Source organism: Agelaius phoeniceus, chromosome Z (genome assembly GCF_051311805.1).
Source record: "Agelaius phoeniceus isolate bAgePho1 chromosome Z, bAgePho1.hap1, whole genome shotgun sequence".
Lineage (NCBI taxonomy): Eukaryota > Metazoa > Chordata > Aves > Passeriformes > Icteridae > Agelaius > Agelaius phoeniceus.
This window is the reverse complement of record NC_135303.1, coordinates 15,936,161-15,957,815: the sequence shown is the minus strand read 5'-3', so window position 1 is coordinate 15,957,815 and position 21,655 is coordinate 15,936,161. Positions and strand designations below refer to the sequence as shown.

At 40.4% G+C, this 21,655-nt stretch overlaps 1 protein-coding gene and 1 non-coding gene across 2 annotated transcripts; both read left to right on the top strand.

Annotated features, from left to right (window-relative positions):
* Positions 1-18,542: 18,542 nt before the first annotated feature.
* LOC129133725 (uncharacterized) lies at positions 18,543-19,938 on the top strand. Its single transcript, XM_077172159.1, has 3 exons — positions 18,543-18,912; positions 18,993-19,063; positions 19,831-19,938. The coding sequence occupies exons 1-3, from the start codon at positions 18,543-18,545 to the stop codon at positions 19,885-19,887; spliced, it is 498 nt and encodes a 165-aa protein (XP_077028274.1). The 3' UTR covers positions 19,888-19,938.
* On the top strand, positions 19,202-19,334 carry LOC129133730 (small nucleolar RNA SNORA13). The gene has a single exon (XR_008536042.2). It is a non-coding gene; the product is annotated as a small nucleolar RNA SNORA13 (small nucleolar RNA).
* Positions 19,939-21,655: the final 1,717 nt, after the last annotated feature.

The following is a 21,655-nucleotide window of genomic DNA, read 5'->3' as shown; positions in this document are numbered from 1 at the left end:
CAGGTGCAGAGACACATGAGCTTGCTCAGCACAGCTTATTAACTCAGGATCAGAGCCATGGTAATGAAGCTATATGATCTGCAGGCCAAAGCTGGCCTAGTTCCAGGAAACTTTAAGTGTAGTCAGAGGAAATATATTCACTTTTTTTGTCTGTCCATAAAATGGCACTCACAGACAGTGTTTCAGCTTCAGGTGTTCATTCTGCTTGTCACAAATATTTGAGGCTCAGCATGTGATTTAGAGCTGCCCAAAATTAAGCATCAGCTACATCAAATCCCAGGAACAGAGCTCACCATCTGAGTTTACTGAGTTCACATTTGAAAAGACTGGCCATGGTCACTGATTTTCAATCTGAGGTTTCATGCATTATTTCCAACTGTGAAAACCAGGCCTAGTCTCAACAGGCTAAGGCTGAGAATAAAAGGCACATCTACCAGAGTGCTTTTTAGAAGATCTGCAAGGTGAAGAACACTGGCAGAAAAGTACTTTGTTTACTGCCCTGGAGCATCACTCCACATCTCCCACCAATTGTACTGAGACTTCTCATCCCACTGAGATACTGAAAATACAGCTCATGTGCAGATATTTCTGCCCTCTATTTGTCAGTGACATTTTCCTCTATGACAAAGGTCTTGTGCACAGCCCTACTCTTTTGCATTCTGTACCTGCATAGGCAATCTGTTTTCTGTCACCTTGTGCTAATAACATTTACTCACAAAAGATTGTCACCAGGAACTACTTCAATCTGTGGCAGAGAAATGCTCATTTGAAGTGTTTCAGAGTGTTTGCCTGAGGAATACATTTGACCATTGCCTGTCACTTACTTGTGAAATAATGCATTTTTAAGCACACTTAACAAGTTTCTGTTATGTTTTGTCCTTCTCCCAGAGATATTAAGATGCTAGAATCTTAGATAAAATGTATGTTTATCACATCACATTTGTATCATAGAAGTACTGTTCTTGATAATCTGTACAGAGGATTCCTAAAGTGATGTTTAGAATGGCTGATTCACTCACATGAGTCAAAGTCACAAGAGTGAGATGAAATCCCAATTCAGAACTGTGTTGACTGATGTCAACAAATGAAAACAGTATGAAGAAAACACAGAGAACAGTTGAGTCCTGAATAGCCAATTTTAGTATTTTAAAGGCAAGCCCAGTTGTCAGTTTTCTTCTATCACATATACAGTTGTATCAATGGTAATTTCTGGGGAAGAAAGATAAAAGTATTAGGAATACTACTAAATATTACTAAAAAACACCAGCTAGCTGAGGTTTTATATAATTCCTCATGTCATCTTACTTCTATATACTACATACACCATATGTATAAAAATAGGATTTGTGAACACTAAAATATGACAATGCTGTACATAAACGCTGAGAGAGTTTATTCTTGTGCATCTTGTATTCAAATTAGTAGAGAAATTTTAAAGCCATCAATAAACTACACAAGCTCCCTTTCCTTAAAAAAGTTATGGATTTGATGGTTTTAGTCTTTTAAGATATTACAGTTGTCAAATATATTAAACATTGCAGTTTTAAGGCAAATCTTTGCTTTAAAAATCCAAAGCTAGAACAAATACTGGATTAAATTACATGAATAATGGCTCATGAACATAGGCTATTTTTGAAATAATAGACTCCTACATAACTAATTTTTAGAAAACTGAAGAAAATGTTTTCTTGTCATGCTCTCCTCTTCCTGTAATCATTTGTTGTGTTTAGAGGTTTCAAAATTTGGAATAAATCTCGTAGGTGATAAATTAATAGGAACTGCACATTATCATGATCACAATCACCAGATAAATTGTAAGGGTTCAGACAGATTACTAATCCTGCATTCATATAAATATGTATGTAGGAGACATGGAATGGAGCATGGGCCAGTCTCTCTGTTTAGGTTTTACCTCAAAACCACCTCAATACTGCAGCACCATACAAGCATGACAGGTCCAAACAAGAATGATATTCTCTTTTCCATAACACAATGGTCCATTTGTATTTTATGGAATTATACAACTTTGTAAAAAAACTTCCAAGGGTGTGTGTTTACCAATGTTAAAAATCCAGCGAATGACAAGTACAGTTGTAATATTCATTGCCTATATGTGCCACCCTTCACAACAGACCTAAACCTACCTCCTGCAAGTGACCTTTTTTATCAAGACCTTAATGAGAAACACATAGTGACTACTTTCCTTTAAATAAAGGCTTGATTTTGGTCTTATCTGTATAACAAACCACACGAACAACTAAACTTCAGTGAACAGTCCCACTAGCTCCATTTTGTGAAAATAATTCCAGGAACCATAGAGAACTGTAGCAAAAAAGTCAGCAAGCCTTGGCATCATTATTGTTTAAAAATTCTGTCTAAATAAAGGCTGTCTTCAGCATTAAAAGTGAAGAGGTCTGGCTCTGCACATTTTTAATTTTATTCTCTTCCACTCTGAATACAGTAAATCTTATATTAAAACAAAACAAAATCACTTCACAAGCTGCTTTAAAAATATATTCAAATCTGTAGGTGTGTAGGTGTTTGTATAGAGACAAAAACAAAAAGAAGGAAGAATCTCACTTTTAAGGATTCCATGATTTATAGGAAAAACTCCATTACTCCCCCACACCATGAACCTTCCCAAACAGATAGATAGATAGATAGATACATGTATTAATATCAAGCCCTCCATATCATCTCCAGTATCTTTACCATCTGTTAGCATATATGACCAAGAAAGTACTTTTCCAGAAAAATTAATTTCATGGAGTTGTGTCTTTTTCTTGTTCTTAGATCAAAGCTCCATTTATGAAGTTGTGCAACACTTCACTTAAATCAAAACACACCATGATGGAATGACATTGCATAAAAAGGCACACACAAGAGCACTATTTTGAGATGCAAAAATACAGTTTGGTTTATGATACAGCATAGCAAGTGTTTCTGAACTTCTCCCAGATCATTTCAGAGCAAGCAAAAACATGTGCCCAAATTTTCAATTCAATTGAACCAATACACATAAGTTCTTCTCATATACTCATTCTCATCTTATTATGGTATATATGAGCTTCTATTTAGTATTACAAATCAAGATGATTTTCCATTCTGGTGTAGTATGTTACTGCCAAGAATGAGTCACCTAAATCACATGGAATTTTAAGTGGCTAGTCCTTGCTTTTTAGCTGAATAAATTAAGTTTTCTGCAATCCTGACCTGCCATGGCCCACATTTAACAAAACTGTTTATCTTTCTAGCTTCAGGTAATTATAATAAACAAATGCATAGTTTCTGAGATGACTTAATATTTGTGCAAATCTGCGGCTTTGAATCTGAGTTCAGTGAAGTTATCCCATAGGCAGAGTGAGATAAGTTTAAAAATATTCCTTGACTAGAAGTACTCCTTTCTCTTTTTTTAAACCTAGGCCTAAAATACAGCTATCCCTCTAAAATTCCTCAAGTTATGCTTCAATGTTAGCTCAGATGCATTGCTCTACATAAACAAACCAAACCAAACCAACTAAACAAACAAAAACAACAACTCAGAGAGAAACAGGAAAGATGATCAAGAAGTAATAAAATAGTGTTCTGGTCCTATCTGTTTTCAAGTGCATTTTTCTGGAAATGGTCAGAAAATTTTTTTGCCTGCATTATGCAATCTTTCTAGCAGTCACATAGCTTATAATCCTTCTTTAGAAGCTACTTTATTCTCTACTTTAAAATCCCTATTTCAGTATTTAGTTTTTCTTTCAGTAACAAACTTGTCTTATATCCAAGTGCTTTTCACTCCCAGGCAAAATGAAATCTGCTTTTGCTTTCAATTTTTTAACAGCTATGTAACAGCAATATAAAGGACACAAAAGTATATGGACATGTTTTCAGTTTACCTTTAAAATGTAGAATTAATTGTAACTCTCTATTTTCAAATCATTTACTTTCTTAGGCCCAGAAATGCATTTAACCTTAAGCATATAATTAATGGCACTGTTGCCCTGCAGGAATTCAGTTAATCTTGATAACATTGTTTTCACTAGCTCTTCGCTACAGATCAGGTTTTCAGAAAACTAGTTCTCAAGGTTGAAAATTATAATTTTAAGGTTTTTACTCACATCTGGGACATTAGGGTTCCATTATTTTCTGAGTCTACTGAGTAGTCTTCTGAGCAATACTCGAAATGAAGAGGTATATACTGGGATATATGGAAAAAAAGCCTAGACTTTACAAGTGACTGCAATTTGGACCCTGTTTCTTGGCTTATCTGTAAAGAAAGAAAAAGGAGATTAGATTCAAAACTAGGAAACCCTTTCCAGGAGCAATTTAGGATTTGGAAAAGCATCTCCAGCCTGAACATTAGGCTGTGCCAGAGAACATGTTTGGCTAGGCTTCAGCATCAATGCTTATCAATTTGCAGGGCTCACACACATACACACTCTGATGCCTCCATTTCAAGGGCAAGTGAATTATCTAATACTCACTTTTGGGGCTGTGGGCAGTGGCCAGTGGCATCTCTACCATGCTATCTAAGTTTTTCTGGAGGTGACCAAGGCAAGCCTTCCAGGGGTAACTACAAGTGCAGCAGTGTGGGGTTCTGCTTAGTCTGTCCCAGAAATAAACCCTTGTGCAGCTGGGTTCTGCAGTGCTGCACACTGCTAAAGGTGCATTACTGCTCATTCCTGAATGGCCCCATTTAACAACACCTTGCAGGTGTCTGCTTGAGTGAAGGTCATAACTTCCTCTAGATGTGCATGGAAGTAGAAAGCCAAGACTTACAAACAACCTCCTATTCCCCTATAAAACTAAAGAATGTTCTATTTTGTTATAATTGAATATTATTAATTGTTCTGTTTTAATGTTCTCTAATGTTCTACACGTAGCTCTGACCAGTCCCATAAACCAGCAGTTCTGAGGAAAGATCCTATTTTTACATTTCTCATTGGATCAATTTCTGTTTTGAAAATACTGATTTTCTCATTACCTGAAAGTGTAAGTATTACAAGGTGTTCCATGGGTAGCAGAACTAAGAAGCAGGCTTCTTAGGGTTGTATCCTTTGTTCTCAGCCTTTAGAGAACCCTCACAAAGGCAAGAAATAGAACATGCAGCTGCTAACATCCAGCTCCCAGCTGGTTAATATGCTGCCAAGCACAACATCTAACACCTGAGCTGTCTGTGTTATTTTTTTTCCATGACAGCTTTTGTTTCTGAAGAGTCAGTAGTTTTCATTAGATCTATAGGAGGAAAGTTTCTAAAAAATAATTATTTTATTTTTATTTATTATTTTTATTATTTATTTTTATTTATTATTTTATTTAAATCTATAATACTAACCAAGAATGAAGAAAACACACTACTATAGACACTGTAATATCCATTCTCTGTATTAGCTGTGTTCCAGCTGCTTGATTGCTCAAGCACCAATTACCCATCACCTGCTTCTGGGTTGTAAACACTTCATAGAACACAGAACTACCAACTAGTGTTTACCACATATTAGCACACACAGAGAGAGGTTTCAAGCCTTGTTGTTCTTAGAATCTTCTTCACATAAACAGAGAAACCTGAAGATTTTTTTTTTGTTATCTCGGGACATTCTGCTCCCTATTCATTAGAGAGGGAAACACAGCACATTACATTTGATAGTTGGGATTTTTTAAGTAACTGAGTAATAACAGACTAGCTCACTTTTAGCCATATGCCAAGGAAGTTCCCTATGAAGAACTACAGTGACAGCTTTCTGAGAGTCAGACCATTACACATTTGAGAGGTATACAGATCTATTCTCCTGGCTACTTATGTTCCTGCCCATCTGTTGCAGTGGCAAGGTGACTGCTTATGGACAGACATGTCCATTTCAATAAAGCAAAAATAACAATTGTCAAGAACAAAAAAGCTTCCAGGTGACGTAAAACTTCCAGCACTCATGCTTCCACAAGGAATCCCTCCTCATTTGCAGCAATACCATATGCTGCTCTCACACCACTCCCAGTGACATGTGTGCCATGTCACCAAACTCTGTTGGTGGGAAGAAAGGACACCATGAGTTCACAATTGCCAGAATGACAGACTGAATACAGCAGGAGGAACCTGAGAAGTACACTAAGACGACATGTGGGGTTCCAACATGTCACAAAGAAGCACAACTGGCATCTGTGGCTGGTAAAAGCATTCACGGCTGAAATGTGTCCATTGTAACTAAGACACTGCAATTTGTATTCTCCACCTTCATATTAAAACAAAAACTTTCTTTTTTTTTAAACTGATATACTGATGTCTTTTAGGCAGGTCTTGTGGGCATTCTGCATTTATTATTCTTCTGGAACCTTCATATCAGTATGTTCAAATTAAAATGAAGTACTTTCTGACAAGCCCAAATTTAGCATGGGATTTGAAAGTCAAGATGAGTTAATTCCTGTTTGCATATGATCGTGAGAACATTCAGCAGGAACAGGGAAACCCATTGTTTTCAAAGGACATACAAAAGTTGGCATTCAGTAAGCAACTTCATGAAAACTATACAAAAAGAAGACTCAGTGTATTCCTTTTAGATGAGTGAACTCTAAGATAACAAGAGGAAAAGGTGGTTAATACTTGTTTATCCTGTCCTCCAGAATCCAGTGAGCAGATCTGTTGAGAAACAAAAGCTTTTCCTGTAGTCACTTCCTGACAGAAAACAGTTTTTAAGTTCTAAGTAAATGAAATTTAGACAAAATCATATCTGGTTGCCAGTGTAAAGGCAACTTCCAGAGAAGCTGAATGTATTCTGGATTTTAACTAGTTGAGATGTTAAATACTAGGGAATGACATGTTGAATTTGAAAATCTGCATTTATTCCAGGCACCTAAAAGACAAATTTGAACCTGGCCAGGTAGCAGCAGAGTCTTCCATTTAGAAGTCTGAGTGAAACAGCAAGTATATATTGGTAAGCAAAGCCCGCACTACACAGCAACAAACAGACAATGAGCACAGTGAAATAGTGACATCTATGTTTGAAAACTGTTTTCAAATGGATATCAGGGTGCTCTGAAAGGCTTCTGCCTTCATGCCCATATTGAGTCATATGTACAGGGGTACTGCAGTACAGAGCAAGACTTGGCTGCTCTGGATCAGATCCATAGAGGAATATAGGCTTCACAATCCTGAGAGTACTATGGTGATTCCATGTTGCCTTGGCTTTGAAGTCTATCTCTTTCTACTCTGCAAAGGGAGAGCTCAGTATTTCAGAACAAGCATGAGGAAAAAACCCCAGTATTTTCACACAGAATCACACACACAGAATCACAAGGTTGGAAGAGACCTTTAAGATCATCAAGTCCAACCCAGCCCTAACACCTCAACTAAACCATGGCACTGAGTGCCACATCCAGGCCTTTTTTTAAACACATCCAGGGATGGTGACTCCACCACTCCCCAGGCAGTGATGATTCCACTACTTTATCATCCTTTCTGTAAAAAACTTTTTACCCAACTATTTATCCTAATATCCAACCTATGTTTCCCTTGGCATAGCTTGAGCCTGGGTCCTCTGGTTCTGTCAGTTGCTGCCGGGACAAAGAGACCAACCCTCTTTTTATTCCTAAGCTCCTTCAAAACCTCATTGCCCATCCAGGCTGGATGTTTTCCTTATTGACTCGTCCTTCGGCACACAGGGACAGTCTGTTCTGTGCCCTCAAGATCTCTGTTGAAAGCCCACCTTTCCTGAACTCCTTCATTTTTAAGGGCTACTTCCCAAGGAACTCTCTGAATAAGTCTCCTAAAGAGGCCAAAGTCAGCCCCCTAGAAATCTGGTATAAAAGTCTTGATGTTTGATGTTCCTCCTGATTTCACCAAACATTGAGAACTCTATAATTTCATTATCACTATGGCCCAAGTGGCCTCCAACCACCACATCTCCCACCAGCCCATCTCTATTTGCAAACAACAGGTCTAACATAGTCCCTCCCCTGGTGGGCTTCACTCACCAATTGTGACAAAGCATTGTCCTCCACACACTAAAAAATCCTGGACTGACTCTTTCCTGCTGTATTAAGTCCCCAGCAGATGTCTAGTAGGTTAAAATCACCTACAAGAGCAAGGGCTGGTGATCCTGAAACATTCTCCAGCTGCTTATAGAATGAGTTGTCCACCTCCTCTTCCTGGTTGGATGCACGACAACAGACTCCCAGTAGGATGTCAGCCTCGTTGGCCTTCCTCCCTAATTCTTACCCATAGGCATTCAACTTCAGCATCATTAGTTTCAATATCCATGGCATCAAAACCCTCCCTAATATAAAGGGCCACCCCTCCACCTCTTCCCTGTCTCTCCTGAAGAGCTTGTAGCCATCCACTGCAGTCCTCCAACTATGTGAGTCATCCCACCACATTTCCATGATGGCAATTACATCATAGCTCTGCTGCTGAACGATGGGGCCTCCATTTCTTCCTGTTTGTTACTCATGCTGTGTGCATTAGTGTACATGCACCTCAGCTGGGCTGCTGATTTCACCCCTAACTCAGGCTTATCACCCTTGGGCCTGCTTCCAGAGAGCCCAGCTGCATCCCCTTTCCCCTTCAAACCTCAGGTTAAAGCCCTCTCAATGTGTTCTGCCAGTTCATGAGCTGAAATCCTTCTGCTCTTAACAGAGAGATGGAGCCCATCCAGTTCCAGCAGGCCAGGTGCCAAAAAAGTTGCCCCATAATCAAGGAACCCAAAATTCTGCTTTGAGCCACTTGTTAATAACATGGGTTTTCCTGTTCCTTTCAACATTTTTCTCCATCACCAAAGGGACTGAGCAGAACATGACCTGTGCTCCTACCCTATCAACCACTTGACCCAGTGCCCTAAAGTCCCTTTTTATTGCCCTGACACTCCCCTTTTCAATCTCATCACTGTCAGCCTGGAGTATGAGCAGTAGGTAATAATCAGAGGGTCAAATCAGCCCAGGGACTCTCTCAGTAATATCCCATATCCGGGCCCCAGGGAGGCAGCAGACCTTCCTGTGGGATGGGTCTGGCCAACAAATGGGGCCCTCTGTTCCCCTCAGAAGGGAGTCACCTACTGACTACCCTTCTCTTTTTAATGCCAGCAGTGGTGTTCTGTCTGGCAAGTAGGAGGCTCATTGGGCAGATAATTTTCTTCTACATCCGCTGGCTGACCCTCTGGATCCAAGGCCTCATACCTATTCTGAAGTGGCACCTGGGTAGGTGATGGGGGTTGGGAGGAGTTTTTATTACCTCCTCAATCAGGGACCCATTTCCACTCCCCTTCATCCACCAGGTGTCCTCCTACTGCCTCCTATTGACAGTGGGAGACATGGGAGTCTTCTGACTCCTGATGGATCTCCCTCAAGGATGGAAGGGCTGAACTCCACCAATCTATTTCCCTTTCACTTTCCCTGATACTCTTTAGTCTTTCAACTTCCTCCTTAAGCCTGGCCACCAGCGAAAGGAGATCACTCACCTGTTCACACCACAGGCAGGCTTCTTCTGCAATGCCCCCTGGTACCACTGATAAGCCCAAACACTCTGCACAGGAATGGGTCGGGACAGACACATCCTTTTTGGAGGGTTGGCTTCATACACTTTTACTAATTGCAGTTTTTGATTGTGCAAAAAACCATTACCAACAACAACAACAACAACAACAACAAAAATAACAGAAACCAACCAACCAAAAGAAACAACTTACTAAAAACCTCACTAGCAGGAGGAAACCTGCAACCCTGCCTGTGCAAACTGCCACACAAACTGCCATGCCATGCTCTGAGAGCCGTGCCATGCTCCCTAGAGCCCTCTTTTAATTACCCCACCACTCACAGGAGGAAAAACCTGCCCTGCACCTGCGTGGCTAACAAGAATCACCAAGTGCTACCTGTAAGGGTCAATAGAAAGCTTGCTACCAAAGCCTCACTCTGCCCTTTCCATAGCTTGGCATTGCATTTACCCCAGTGAGAAGGCAAGTCTGCAAGGAGGAACAGGTATGTGAGGTATCCAGTGCCTCAGCTGGCTCACCCTGGTCTGCAACCAATGTGCCTCCCTGCCATTGCAGCTGGGTATGTCCTCAGTGGACCCTGAACACAAACTTCTCCTAGGGAATGGACACCTGTGACCAGCAGACATTCTAGTCTAAGTTAAAGCAAATAGCTCCTGAGGAGAAGTGAAAAGTTGTATCACATTTTCATAGTGAATAAAGCTATGGGGGTTTTCTTATGCATGGGACAAGAATTGCAAACCTATTCATGTTGCAGTACAAATGAATACCACAGTGTATAATTTATCATTTATAATTCATCATTCATAATTGCTCATCGTGAATGGGACAAATATTGTAGATTAATACTGACATTTTTCATATTGCAGCCTGAAAGGATCTTCTACTCTGCAATTTCCTAATTAAAAGAGGATGTGTGCAATCACAGAATGAAAGAAAAGCTCTGATTATCTTAGCCTATGTCAAGCCAACACATTTGCCAGTGAAACTACAATATTGAGGGTTAATGAGCAGCATTAGTGTAAAATAATGTTAATTCTGCATATTAACACTAGCAGATAGCATTATTTCTCAACTATGAGCACAGTCTCACAACTGAGTATTTCATTCTCTGAATCACACTGTGCTGTCATTTCAAAAGAAAAATCTCCTGGAATTTTACATCCTACTCAGAAAGGATATATTTAAAAAACCTGAACCATGCAAAAGATCAATGGTCATCAAATAATACTATAGAAGTGCATAGCAGAAGAAGCACATGGGGAAAGAAGGCAGAAAAGCACATGGATTGAACTGAATTCCAGTTCTGTGGTCAGTCTGCAGCAAGCCAAGCCAATTTTTCTGGCCTGCAGTTCCCTTCCAGATGCCCTTTTTCCTGAGGACTCTATGGAAGCAAGTCACAAGGTGCATGAATTGTCACATAATCTTCACCTAGCTTGCACCTAGCTGCCTCCCTTCAAAGGATCCCTCAAGATCTGTCACTAATTATTCCGTATTTCTAGGAAGCCTCAGGTCTACCATTTAAGCAGAACAGAACTGTACTATATTCATAACTGCTCTTCTGTTAGGGGATAAGTAGGGCCCACTGCCACCATTAGGTAATGCTCACTGACTAGAAAATATGATCATCAGGCAAACATAGATATGTGTCAAAATACTCTTAAAAGGGCATCACTGTTTCTTTATTAGTCCAAATTAGGTAATTCCTAAGCACATCAGGACTAGGAACTTCCAGCAGGGACACAGAAATGTCAGATCACTACAGAAAAGGCCAGATGAAAGACATCAGTGGTTAACTTTTTCAGAGATGGCCATTTTTAAACACTCCTCTCACCAGAAACTTTGTCAGCACATCTCATCTCTCTCCTTCCAGTTCCCCTGCTTCCCAGTGACCTAGAGACATGGTGATTTTCAAGATATGTCACTTGTATACAGACAGCAGCAGTTACAGTAATGATATGCCAGCACCTTTTTCAGAGTGAGAAATGCTGCCAACACAGTTAGTGCCCAGGCAATTGTTACAGCTTCTTAAACCTCTATAGAAGTAAAAGCCAGAACAGTGATGCATCTGTAACACAGCCATAGGGTCCATTCTTACAAAGCCAGAGGAGCTGCAGCTACAGAACATTTTTACAAAGGATTGGCCTAGGTGACAGCGCCTGATTATCCGCACAAGAATAAACAAGAACTTTTCTGTACAACAAATGTTGTTGAATCTCTTCTTTCCACTAGAAATTAAAGAACAGGGAACAAGGAGAGAGCCTGGGACCTGTCCAAGGGACTCTACAAAGAGAACACACCCTGAAGAAAAGCAAGGATACTGTAATCTTACTATCATTCTGCCCATTTCCACAGGACTAAAAGAACTTTGTTCCAAGAAACTGAAGAAATTATTCAAACTAAACCTGGAAGCCATATTCAAAATGTGTCCAGTGTCAAATTAACTGACACTACTCCTGGCTAATGTGCGAAGTGCTGTAATAACACTGAACTTCTAGTGGAAAGAAGTTCACTTTCACAAACCACCCTAAAAAACTACCAGCACTACCACTACTACATGATGGTAATTTAGACAAAAAATTAGTCACTATTTTTACTCCATGCCCACCTTGACTGAGCTTCTCAACAACAAATAAACAGTTCAAATCCTTAACAATGATGGTAAGAATGAGGTAAGAATACACATAAGTGTATGTTTACGTTAGCTAATGTTTTGAAAATAAAAGCTCTTTCTAGACCATTTGAATGTATCAGGAACTAGAGTTAACTTTCCCAAAACAAGTGTAGTGTGTACACCATATACAGTGCAAGACAGTGCCAATACACATATAAAAACATCATTCTTTGAAAATAACCAGTCCACCAATTCAAAAATTAAAATTGTTTGACTTAACAATGGAGAAATTCTCACAATCAGAATCTGGGGCAGGTTCATGTGCTGTCCCCACAGAGCAGCTGAGCAGAGCTCATATCTGCTGAGCAGAACTGTGGACACTATGCCAAGGACTAATGTGTCATTTTCCTGCACCAGTTTCAAGTTTTCTGCCTAATTCAAGAGTAAATAAATATATGCTGCTGGGCAGATCTCTGCACCAAGCCATTCCCATATTGATTTTCTGTGGCTTTTTCAATAATTGTGAGAATTATTTATACAATAATGGAAACGTTATCCTAAAAGTATATGTAAGGGAGCAGTCTGTTATTTGCCACTGCTGCCCAAATTTACACATTAGTAAATGAGTCTTCTTTTGGAGATGCTCAGGTCCATGAAAATCTGCTTTACTAACTGATTTACCTGAGCCTGAGTACTTATTTTTACCAAATATTCAGTCCTAGAACTACCAAAAGAGTCAATTGCTGGATTCATATCACAGGGGAAAAGACAATTGCTCTAAACATTTGTTATGTCCAGGTTAACCTAGCCTACTGTCTTGTTAGTAGTGATAAAAATCACAGAACAGGTAGGAAAACACTCTGGCAAATCATCTCCAAGTGCAGTGCAAGAGAAGAAGAGACCTTTGATACAGAGTGGTTACAAAAAAATTCAGAAAACAAAAACTCTTACAGGTTTAACAAAATTTTTAGTGTAATATTTTAGTGGGTTTTGTAGTTTATCATACTCAGCAGGTGAGGCTACCAACAGAAGCTGAGAGGAACTTGCAAATGCCTTGCACAAATCAGCTGAATAGGGAAATACAGTGGCAAACAAAGTCAGTAACAACAAATAAAAAGGGGAAAAAAAAATTACACTGAGAGTCCCAAAATGTTTTCCATTAATATTATAAGTTTTGAAGGAAATTGACATGTCATTATAGTCCAGTGAGGGGCTTCATTCAATGAAAAAGTGTTGCCAGAAAAGGAAGGGAATGAGCCATTGAAAGAAGAACTTAATAAGATTCGGCCATTCTTTTGCTCTCCAGAGTATCTGAAAAACTGCTAATTGACATTAAAACTCTTTCAAAGATATAGCCAGCTTCATGCTTCTGGAGCAAGCTCACCACCTACAGCTGACTTCACACTGACTCATTGCCAGCTCCATACCCTTTCTCTAATTCAGCTGGTACTGACAAAAGACAGGACGCGCTGTTGACAGATCGCTGCTAGGCTCCTAAAAGCCCGGCAACCTGGCATTACTGTCCTGGCCGTACTGCTCGCCATTCTCGGAATTACACTGACCTCTGCTGGGCTGCAGGAAAACAAGACGCCCAAAATTAAGGCGGATAAAAATCCAAGGAAATCATGCCCTGCAACTTCGGTGGGAGTTCAGCAAGGGCATGCAGAAAATCTGATTTTGCAAGTGCCTCAAGACAGCCCAATAGGAACACACTAATGCCTTGCTGCTCACAAATCACTTTAAAGATATTTCAGCTTTTACAACTATGCTCCCTCCAAATAGTCCACTGTGCTGTGTTAGGATTTTCTGTAACATCACTAAAATATTGTGCACACAGTGGCCCTTTAATCTTTATGAAGAAAAGGAAGCAAAGAATAGGTGGATCTGCAAGCTTTCTTTGCAACATACATCTCAAACTGAAGTACATATGTTTAACCTTTCTTGACTCTTCTCAGGCTATTTTATTTATTTTATCATACTTTTTATCATATTTTTCATACATTTTATAATGAACTATTTTTATTAATTTTATCATCTTCTACTGCACATTTTAGTGTGCCTGAAGGCAAATTGCATGTTTTTGGGACTCTGACCATTTCAGTGACCGGGTTTGTGGCATGCTGCCACAAACACCAGCACTGACAAAACTCATGGAGCAGTTAATTGATGTTGGGAACTGAAATGAGGCCACAAGGCAGGAAGGGCAGGAACTGGTTTTCTTGTTGAAGAAAGCACAACGGGGAATTTTAGCCTTACAAGTTAGTGTTGGAATTCACTCAGGAAAACTAAGGACACACCCAGACAGAGTGGAACAAAACAAGATGCTTATTGCAGATTCAGATTTTGACTGCTTATTAGCATTCATAGGAAATCAATGACTACTTTGAAAAGGAACGAGGAGACAGAATTGTGCTTACTCCACTTGTAGGGTAAGACTGAATATTCACTCTCCCTTGCACATAGTAATAAATTTATAAAAGACTTAGTTTGACATTATTTTTCCTGGGGCATGGTGGTGCAGGGAGCCCCCTTCTGACTATGTCAGTTGCCAGCTGTTGAATTCTACTTTGAAAATAAGTAAGAGTGAATTAAGAGATCATTTATGATATGCAGTACTTTTTAAAACTGAAGTTAATGTCATTTAAAGCCTAATGGGCTCTTTCAGTACTAACTTGTCAGAAATATTCTCAGGTCTGACAAAACACATCAGTAATAGGTATAGGCCTTTTGTGCATGTTCAGGAAGTGCTTAAGAATATTTTAACAGAAAGGAAAGATCTCAGCTTATGTAGCTGTTAACAGCAGACTCACTTAAGCACTGGGTTTGAAGCACTCAGCAGACCTTGAAAACACAAATGCTGTCCACACATAGAGACACAGGTACCTTGCTGCTGGAAGTCTGCAGTGCCATTTGCAAGTTGGTTAAACAGATTGAAAAGAAATTTGTGCAAAAGAATGAATACACTAGAAAATGTAGTCATTATCATTGTTTCCTCCCATGTTTTCTCCATTTGGCAGGATAAGTAGTGCACACCGCACATTCAGCCAGCCAAATGATGACTTTTCAGAAAACCTTCAAGAAATTAATATTCTTTAGCCCTTTTATAATTTGGCTTTAAAAATATTGCCAATTGACACTGAAATAATTTCAGTGATTAAATAATTGATCACATGCTTAGGAAACAAAAGAGAAAGTAGTACCTTACCGTTAACTTCAAAGACAAAAACCTGAGTGTCTTATGCCTTTCACTAGGTAGGTTCAGCTTTTCTTTCTTAATCACTCTAGGGTCAAAGTTGTCCTCTTGTGCCTTGTGGTTGTGTTGACAAATTGGAATACATCAACCACTGCATGGTACTGGACAGTGGTTTAACTCAAATTCCACATAAGAGGCCACAAAGCTACAACGGGGCTTTGTACCAGAGCAGATAATTCAAAGCTGCTAACCATGCAAAATGTACAATAAATAATCTGAACAACAGGGCCAACTGCTGGGACAGAACTGTCCTGACCTGACAAAGCAGGACTCACACTTTAACCTTCTGTTAAACCTCCCACATATTTAAATGTGGTTTCTGTTTCCACCTCAAGAGGTTTTTCTTATCTACTAGGTAACTAAGAATTATTGTTAGTTATGTCTTCAATCTAGCATGTCCTGGTTTTGTGGGAATATTCGTAACAAATAAAATGATCACAGATTCAGAGATTAGGAATTCAGATTCACTGTGATCATCTAGAAGAGAAGCACATTAAGTCATTCCAATTTGAATTATGTTGCCACTTTCCAGAAAATTCTAACCCTAGTAGGACTAAATGAATCAGTTTGAAAAAGTAAATAAATCCAGCTGTGCAGTATCATCTCCTGTCTTTTGTAAATTGTGCCACTGATTATTTTTACTGTCTTCCAAGTTGTTCAGTAAGAAAAGAAAAACAGGATGTGTGATCAATGTCCCTAACCTGTTCATGATCTGAAAAGCTTTGATCACTGTTTTCTCATGGTATATGACTGCTTCAGCAAGTTTACCAAACTGAAAGGCTTGAGAGAAGCTATTCTCTTCAAAGAGACCTCAACAGGTTTGAGAGGGGGGGTTCATAAGACTTGGTGTTGTTCAACCTGGAGAAGACTTTAAAGCAGCCTTTCGATACTTAAAGGGAGCTTATAAGAAAGATACAGACAGGCTTTTTACCATTGCCTGTAGTGACAGAACAATGAACAATGGTCGGAAACTAAAAGAGGAGAAATTTAGACATTAGAATTGGACATAAGGAACAAATTTTACTCTGAGGATAGAGTCAGATTGCCCAGGGAAGCTGTGGATGTCCCCATTACTGGAAGTCTTCAAAGCCAGGGTGGTGGGTGTCTTTGTGCAGCCTGGTCTATGAAAGATGCCCTTGCCAATGGCACAGAGTTTGGACAAGCAGGTCCCTTCCAACCCAGACCATTCTGTGACTCTGTGACTCAGTAACAATTTCTGGGTTCACCTGAAGTGACCATATCGTTCATACAGTCAGTTAGTGTTCTATAGATGGAACACTTAGCAATCAAGTTCTCCTGTATCCCCAGGCAAAAATAATAAATGTAACAGACATTTAAAGCTTTTTCTTCACTATACTATTTACTTAGATAATCAAAACCTACTTATATCTGACTTAAACTTCTGTCCAAGCTGCTGTCCCTGAGCAGCAAATCAACACTTGACTGTATCAGCAACACAGAGTAACAGATCTCCACTGATTTAATAGCTTGACTGTCACCTACAATCTCATCTGTGTCCCTCTAAGACCACTACTTGTGAATTATAAGTATCACTTTACTCAAAGTGCTGACCTTTATGCATGCATAAGTTTGGCTTGAGACAATGCCTAAGACAATTGTGCATCTTCCTCATGTGCAAAACAGAATTTAAAATGACAAGCCAAAGCTATTAGAGGTGAATCTGTTTAAAATTAATGTTGATGTTATTTTAGTTTGTGCTATAAACAGAGCACTAATATACACTTAGACATGTCTAAGCATAAGGATGCAAAAGCTAATTTCTGTAAAGCAAACTAATGTAGCACCCCTGCAAGTATGAAGGCTTTCCCAGAAGCTCTAAGTGATGACATCTGCTTGCCCCTTAACTTTTTATTTGTCTTTATTCCTCCTAAATGTCTTGGCTGCAATGAATCATGTCTCTTTGCCTGGGCATTAGGCAGCCTTCTCATAACCTCCTGTAATTTAGCTAAGGCGAACACACACCTGCAGAACACACTCCAGGCTGTCCTGCAGAAGTGACTTGGCAACTCTGCCTTTTGGACACTGTGTAAGTGCTTCCTCTGATATTCCCAGGTAGGGAGGAGCCAAAAGAAGCAAGCAGACCACAGCAGCCCCAAGAAGCAGAGCAAGGTGGATTCCAGCAAAGAACGTGAAACCCCATTGAGTGCAAGAAAATGCTGACCACGCCACAAGCAAAGAAGCAGGCACACAGACGTGAACTGCACAGAGATTCCAACTTGCGCCTTAGGTCTTGTGTTTCACCCACAGAAAATTGTGAACTGTGGGATTTATAAGTGTGGGAATCAGTAGTGTTGTAGAATTTTTTGTTAGATGATAGCTTAATCCATCAGAGCAAGGCAGGTAGTAGAGCTGTACAGGTTTCCCTATAGCTGGCACCAGCCTCACCCTGCTCTTCCCTGGACACGCTGCCAGTTTATCCTCCTGGTGTACCTGCCTGCTCTGATTCCCCTTCTCACAGGATTTCAAATGTGTGAACACAAGGTCAGGAAATGTGGAAAATATGCACTCTGGCAGAGCTGAGCTTCTGCCAGCATTCAAGCCTTAAATATCGAGGGCTGTCTCAACCTGTAGTGTGCGCCAAGACCGGTTCCTCTCTCCATGTGCCCCCAGCGGAGCAAACAGCAGGACGCTCCTGAGATGGATGAGGCACATTTTGGCTCTCTGAACAGACATAACAGCTAAGTTTAGAAAAGAAACATTGCATATTCTGCAAGGGAGTAAAGTGGAAGCTTCCACCAATCAAGCATACAGAAAGGTAAAAGGTCACAGCTTACACAGCAAAACATCCTCGGTCCACCTAATGCATATTTATTTCTGTGATGTAACCTTGCGCAATTCTTCAAACACACTCCTTTTCTTTATTAAGCAACTTCTACTGTATGTCATCTGAGGGCACTGGTTATGTTTACAAAAGGCGAGGGGAGTTCAGCCTGGGGACAGACAATTTAACCTGAAGACATCGCAACCACGAGCGAGCGGTGCACGGGATGGGGTGTTACGTCCAGTCACCTCACCGTGGGAACCCCGGGAATTTGCCCGCCGCAGCCTCGTCGCCGCGAGGGCACAGGGAACACAGGAGCCCCCGGAGCCCCCACAAAGGCCCCGGGAACACCGGGAGCTGCCACAAGGAACAGGAAGCACCAGCAACTTCCCCTCCGCAACACCACACGCCTCGGCGGGCGCGGCATTGCGCATGCGCAGACAGCGGGATGCGACACTGCCTCCCTCTCGGAGGCGCCTCCATCGCCGCGGTAAGACAGGGGGGAGAGCCGATGTTGATCTGCACCCCGGCGCCTTTCCAGGGCGGCGTCGCCTGCTCAGAACTTCTGCGTGGATGGCCGAATCTGTAGCCTCGCGTCTGCGGCAGAGTCAGTACGCGGCCGCTGCGCTGCGGGAAGAGGTGGAGGCGGCGCACGGAGTGCCCCCCTCCTTTTCAGGAGGGATGGTTCGCCCCGCGGCAGGCACGCCGGGAGCGGCGCGGCGGCCGGGGCTGCTGAGGGAGCTGCGGTGCGAGGCTGTGGTTATTGGCGCTGCTTGTCTTCGAAATCGGGCACTTACCTCTAGTACGTCCTTTTAGACTCCTTGTACTGTTCGTGTGTCTGTCGCTTTTCCAAATATGTCTTCTCCCTTTTTTTTTTCCCAGATGAAAGCAATGGAAGTTGGTCAGTGGCCGGAGCGTGCACCACCATGACCAAAAGATGTCCCAGGAGCATGGTATTCTTGGCTTTTCCTATTAAATGTTTGCGCTGTATATAATATTACTTAACTGCGAATTTTGAAATATTTTTCAGCTGATTTTTCATAAACTGTGAATTTAATTTCAGGGGTAAAGAGTTCCCATACGTAACTTTTGGCCTTTGTGTTGCCCATTCATTCCTGTCCAGAATGGATGTGGTGTCAAAAAAGGCAAACAGGAATTCTTGCTAAAACTGGTTGAGGGAGCCGGTTATGTACCTTCCTTCTTTCTGTTTTCGCAAGGACAAAAAACCCCAAACAACATGTAGTCATTTTATTCTGCAGTCTTTTAAAGTGGAGAATCTGACAGTTATTAAAAGAGGAAAAGCTAAAATTATAATGGCCGCTTTTAGCATGGTTTAGCTCTCCTGTCTGTCATTACATCTGCAAGTAATTAGTACATAACTTTCCAGGCTTCTAGCAGTGGCTTCTAGATTTTCTATTGTAAAAAGACATTTACAGCTTAATATTCATGCACAGAAAAGATTAAATCTTCTTAAAGAGGAAAAATTGTGTTTTGTTTCTGTAGATTTGTGGTTTTCTTGTTCAGTATTGAATAATATGTTTTCTATTCTTTTGTTAGAATAGAATATTTCTATTCTATTTTCTATTTTCTAAAGAATAGAAAACATATTATTCAATACTGAATAATAGACTTTCCTTGATGCCCTTTTGAAAGTGTAAAGTGTTCTTGGATATTGTCAAATTCCTGACAGAACATTTAATGCTAGGAATGCTTCCTGCAGGTTTCTAGTGTGTTTTGCTGGAAGTTTGGGATCTCCCTGTGTGGTGAAAGCCTCTGAGCTTCAGAAGGGCATGTGGGAAGAAGCTGCCAAGTGCTGATTGCAGAGCTGTGAGTAGCAATAATTCCTTGTGCAATGCTGTCCTGTAGCCTGCCGTTAAAATGAAGCAGGCTTTCTGCTGAGAAGGAGGTTTGGCACAATGACTTTAGAGCAGAAAGCAGAACTGAAACAGTGAGAGTGAGATCACCCTGATGGCTATATTCTTATCAAAAAGAGCAAAGTGGAAGCTACAAAATAAAAATTTTGGTGTGGGTGGCTTTGTTAAATCTATATGTGGCTGCCAGTGTGTCCAAGACAAGGACTTGCTTTCTCATGTTTGCTTTTAGGGGTGTAATATTGTGGAGCATTTCAGAACATAAGGATTGAAAATGTTAAAAAGACTGGCAAAGTATGAAAGAATGCTTGGAATATGCCAGATACTGCTTCACTGGAAAGTCTTGGAAAAGCCAACACTACTGAAAAGCTGAGTAGCACAAGTCAGCCCAAATGTCATTAGTACAGAGAAGGTATTAATAAAAATTACATGCACTATCAAGTCTTTTTTTTTGTGTAACCTACATACCCAAGGGTGTGACATGGATTATAATCCAAGTCTCTGAAGCCAGGAACTTATAGGTCAATACTGGAAATCTGGTGTAAGAATGATCCCGTACTACATCACTGTAGATTTTGTTTGGGTTGGGTTTTTTTCAGGAGAAAATACAACTAATCTTCAGTGAAGTAATGAAACTCCTCCAGGTTGGCCATAATGCTCTTGAAAGTAATAAAATCTGAAAGTTTCATCAACGAAATGTGAGAATCTGCTTGAGCAACACAGATGCACTGAATCCTTTACCCCTGCTGCTGGTAGGAAGTGAGCCTGTGAAATCCATCCACAACTTCTGCACCCCAGGCACTGTGGGCAAGGTGGGCACTCTGTGTATGAATCTCTCTCTGGGTAGAGAAAAAAGTTTGTGTAATCCATTACTTGTAAAGTGTCCAGTAACAGGGCTGCTGCTTGTTTTCCAACATAAAATTATTAAATCATGTGTATTATTGGCCTACTGTTCCCAGAGTGTTTTCTAATGTGCACGAGTTAGTACTACAGAAATTTCTGTTGATTCCCACTAGCCAGAAAGTATTATTACTGCCACTAGCCTGTAGTTATTATCTGAATTCTTGCTTAGGTGGGCAGAAGGCTCTCTTACAGACAGGCTTCCTAAAAATTAGATTTGCAAATTTTACCTTTTCGCCCAAGGGATGAGGGGAAGCTCGTCTTTGTAATATTGTAGTAGTGTTGGGGATTTAGAGGATGTTCCTGGAAAGAGCTGTGTGCTACATGTGTCTCACATTGTGTGTTTATTTTTTCCTTAGGAACAATTGCTAGAACCAGCCTGAGAGCAATGCCTGTCTATTGAAACACTCCTGCCTAAGAAACAAAAAAACTCTTTAAAAGATGGACTACTAAGCCTCCATGTAGTAATACAAAGTGCATTTAACTGCATTGTGTCAGTGTCTGGTAATGTTTATGTAGACAAAGAAATAAAGATTTATGTTTCTCTTCTCAGAATTTTTGTCTTTTCCAAGCTTCAGTGCTTCTGTTTCAGAGTTCAGATGTCTTTGTGTTATTGTTGGGATACCAACAATGTCTGTATGAAACAAAGCCTAGGAGTGAGTTGGGATGTGATGATTTAAACCATGGTGTCCTGCAGTATTTGGAGATAGAGTTGGCTGAGATTTGTATTGTAAGCAAAAGTAGAAATTGAAAAAGTAAAAATTCAGCAAACCT

Coding starts and splice junctions, on each gene's coding strand:
- LOC129133725 (XM_077172159.1), top strand. CDS start 18,543: ATGCGCAGACAGCGGGATGCGACACTGCCTCCCTCTCGGAGGCGCCTC. Junction 18,913..18,992: donor AAATCGGGCACTTACCTCTA/GTACGTCCTTTT, acceptor TTTTTTTCCCAG/ATGAAAGCAATGGAAGTTGG. Junction 19,064..19,830: donor AAAGATGTCCCAGGAGCATG/GTATTCTTGGCT, acceptor TGCTTCCTGCAG/GTTTCTAGTGTGTTTTGCTG.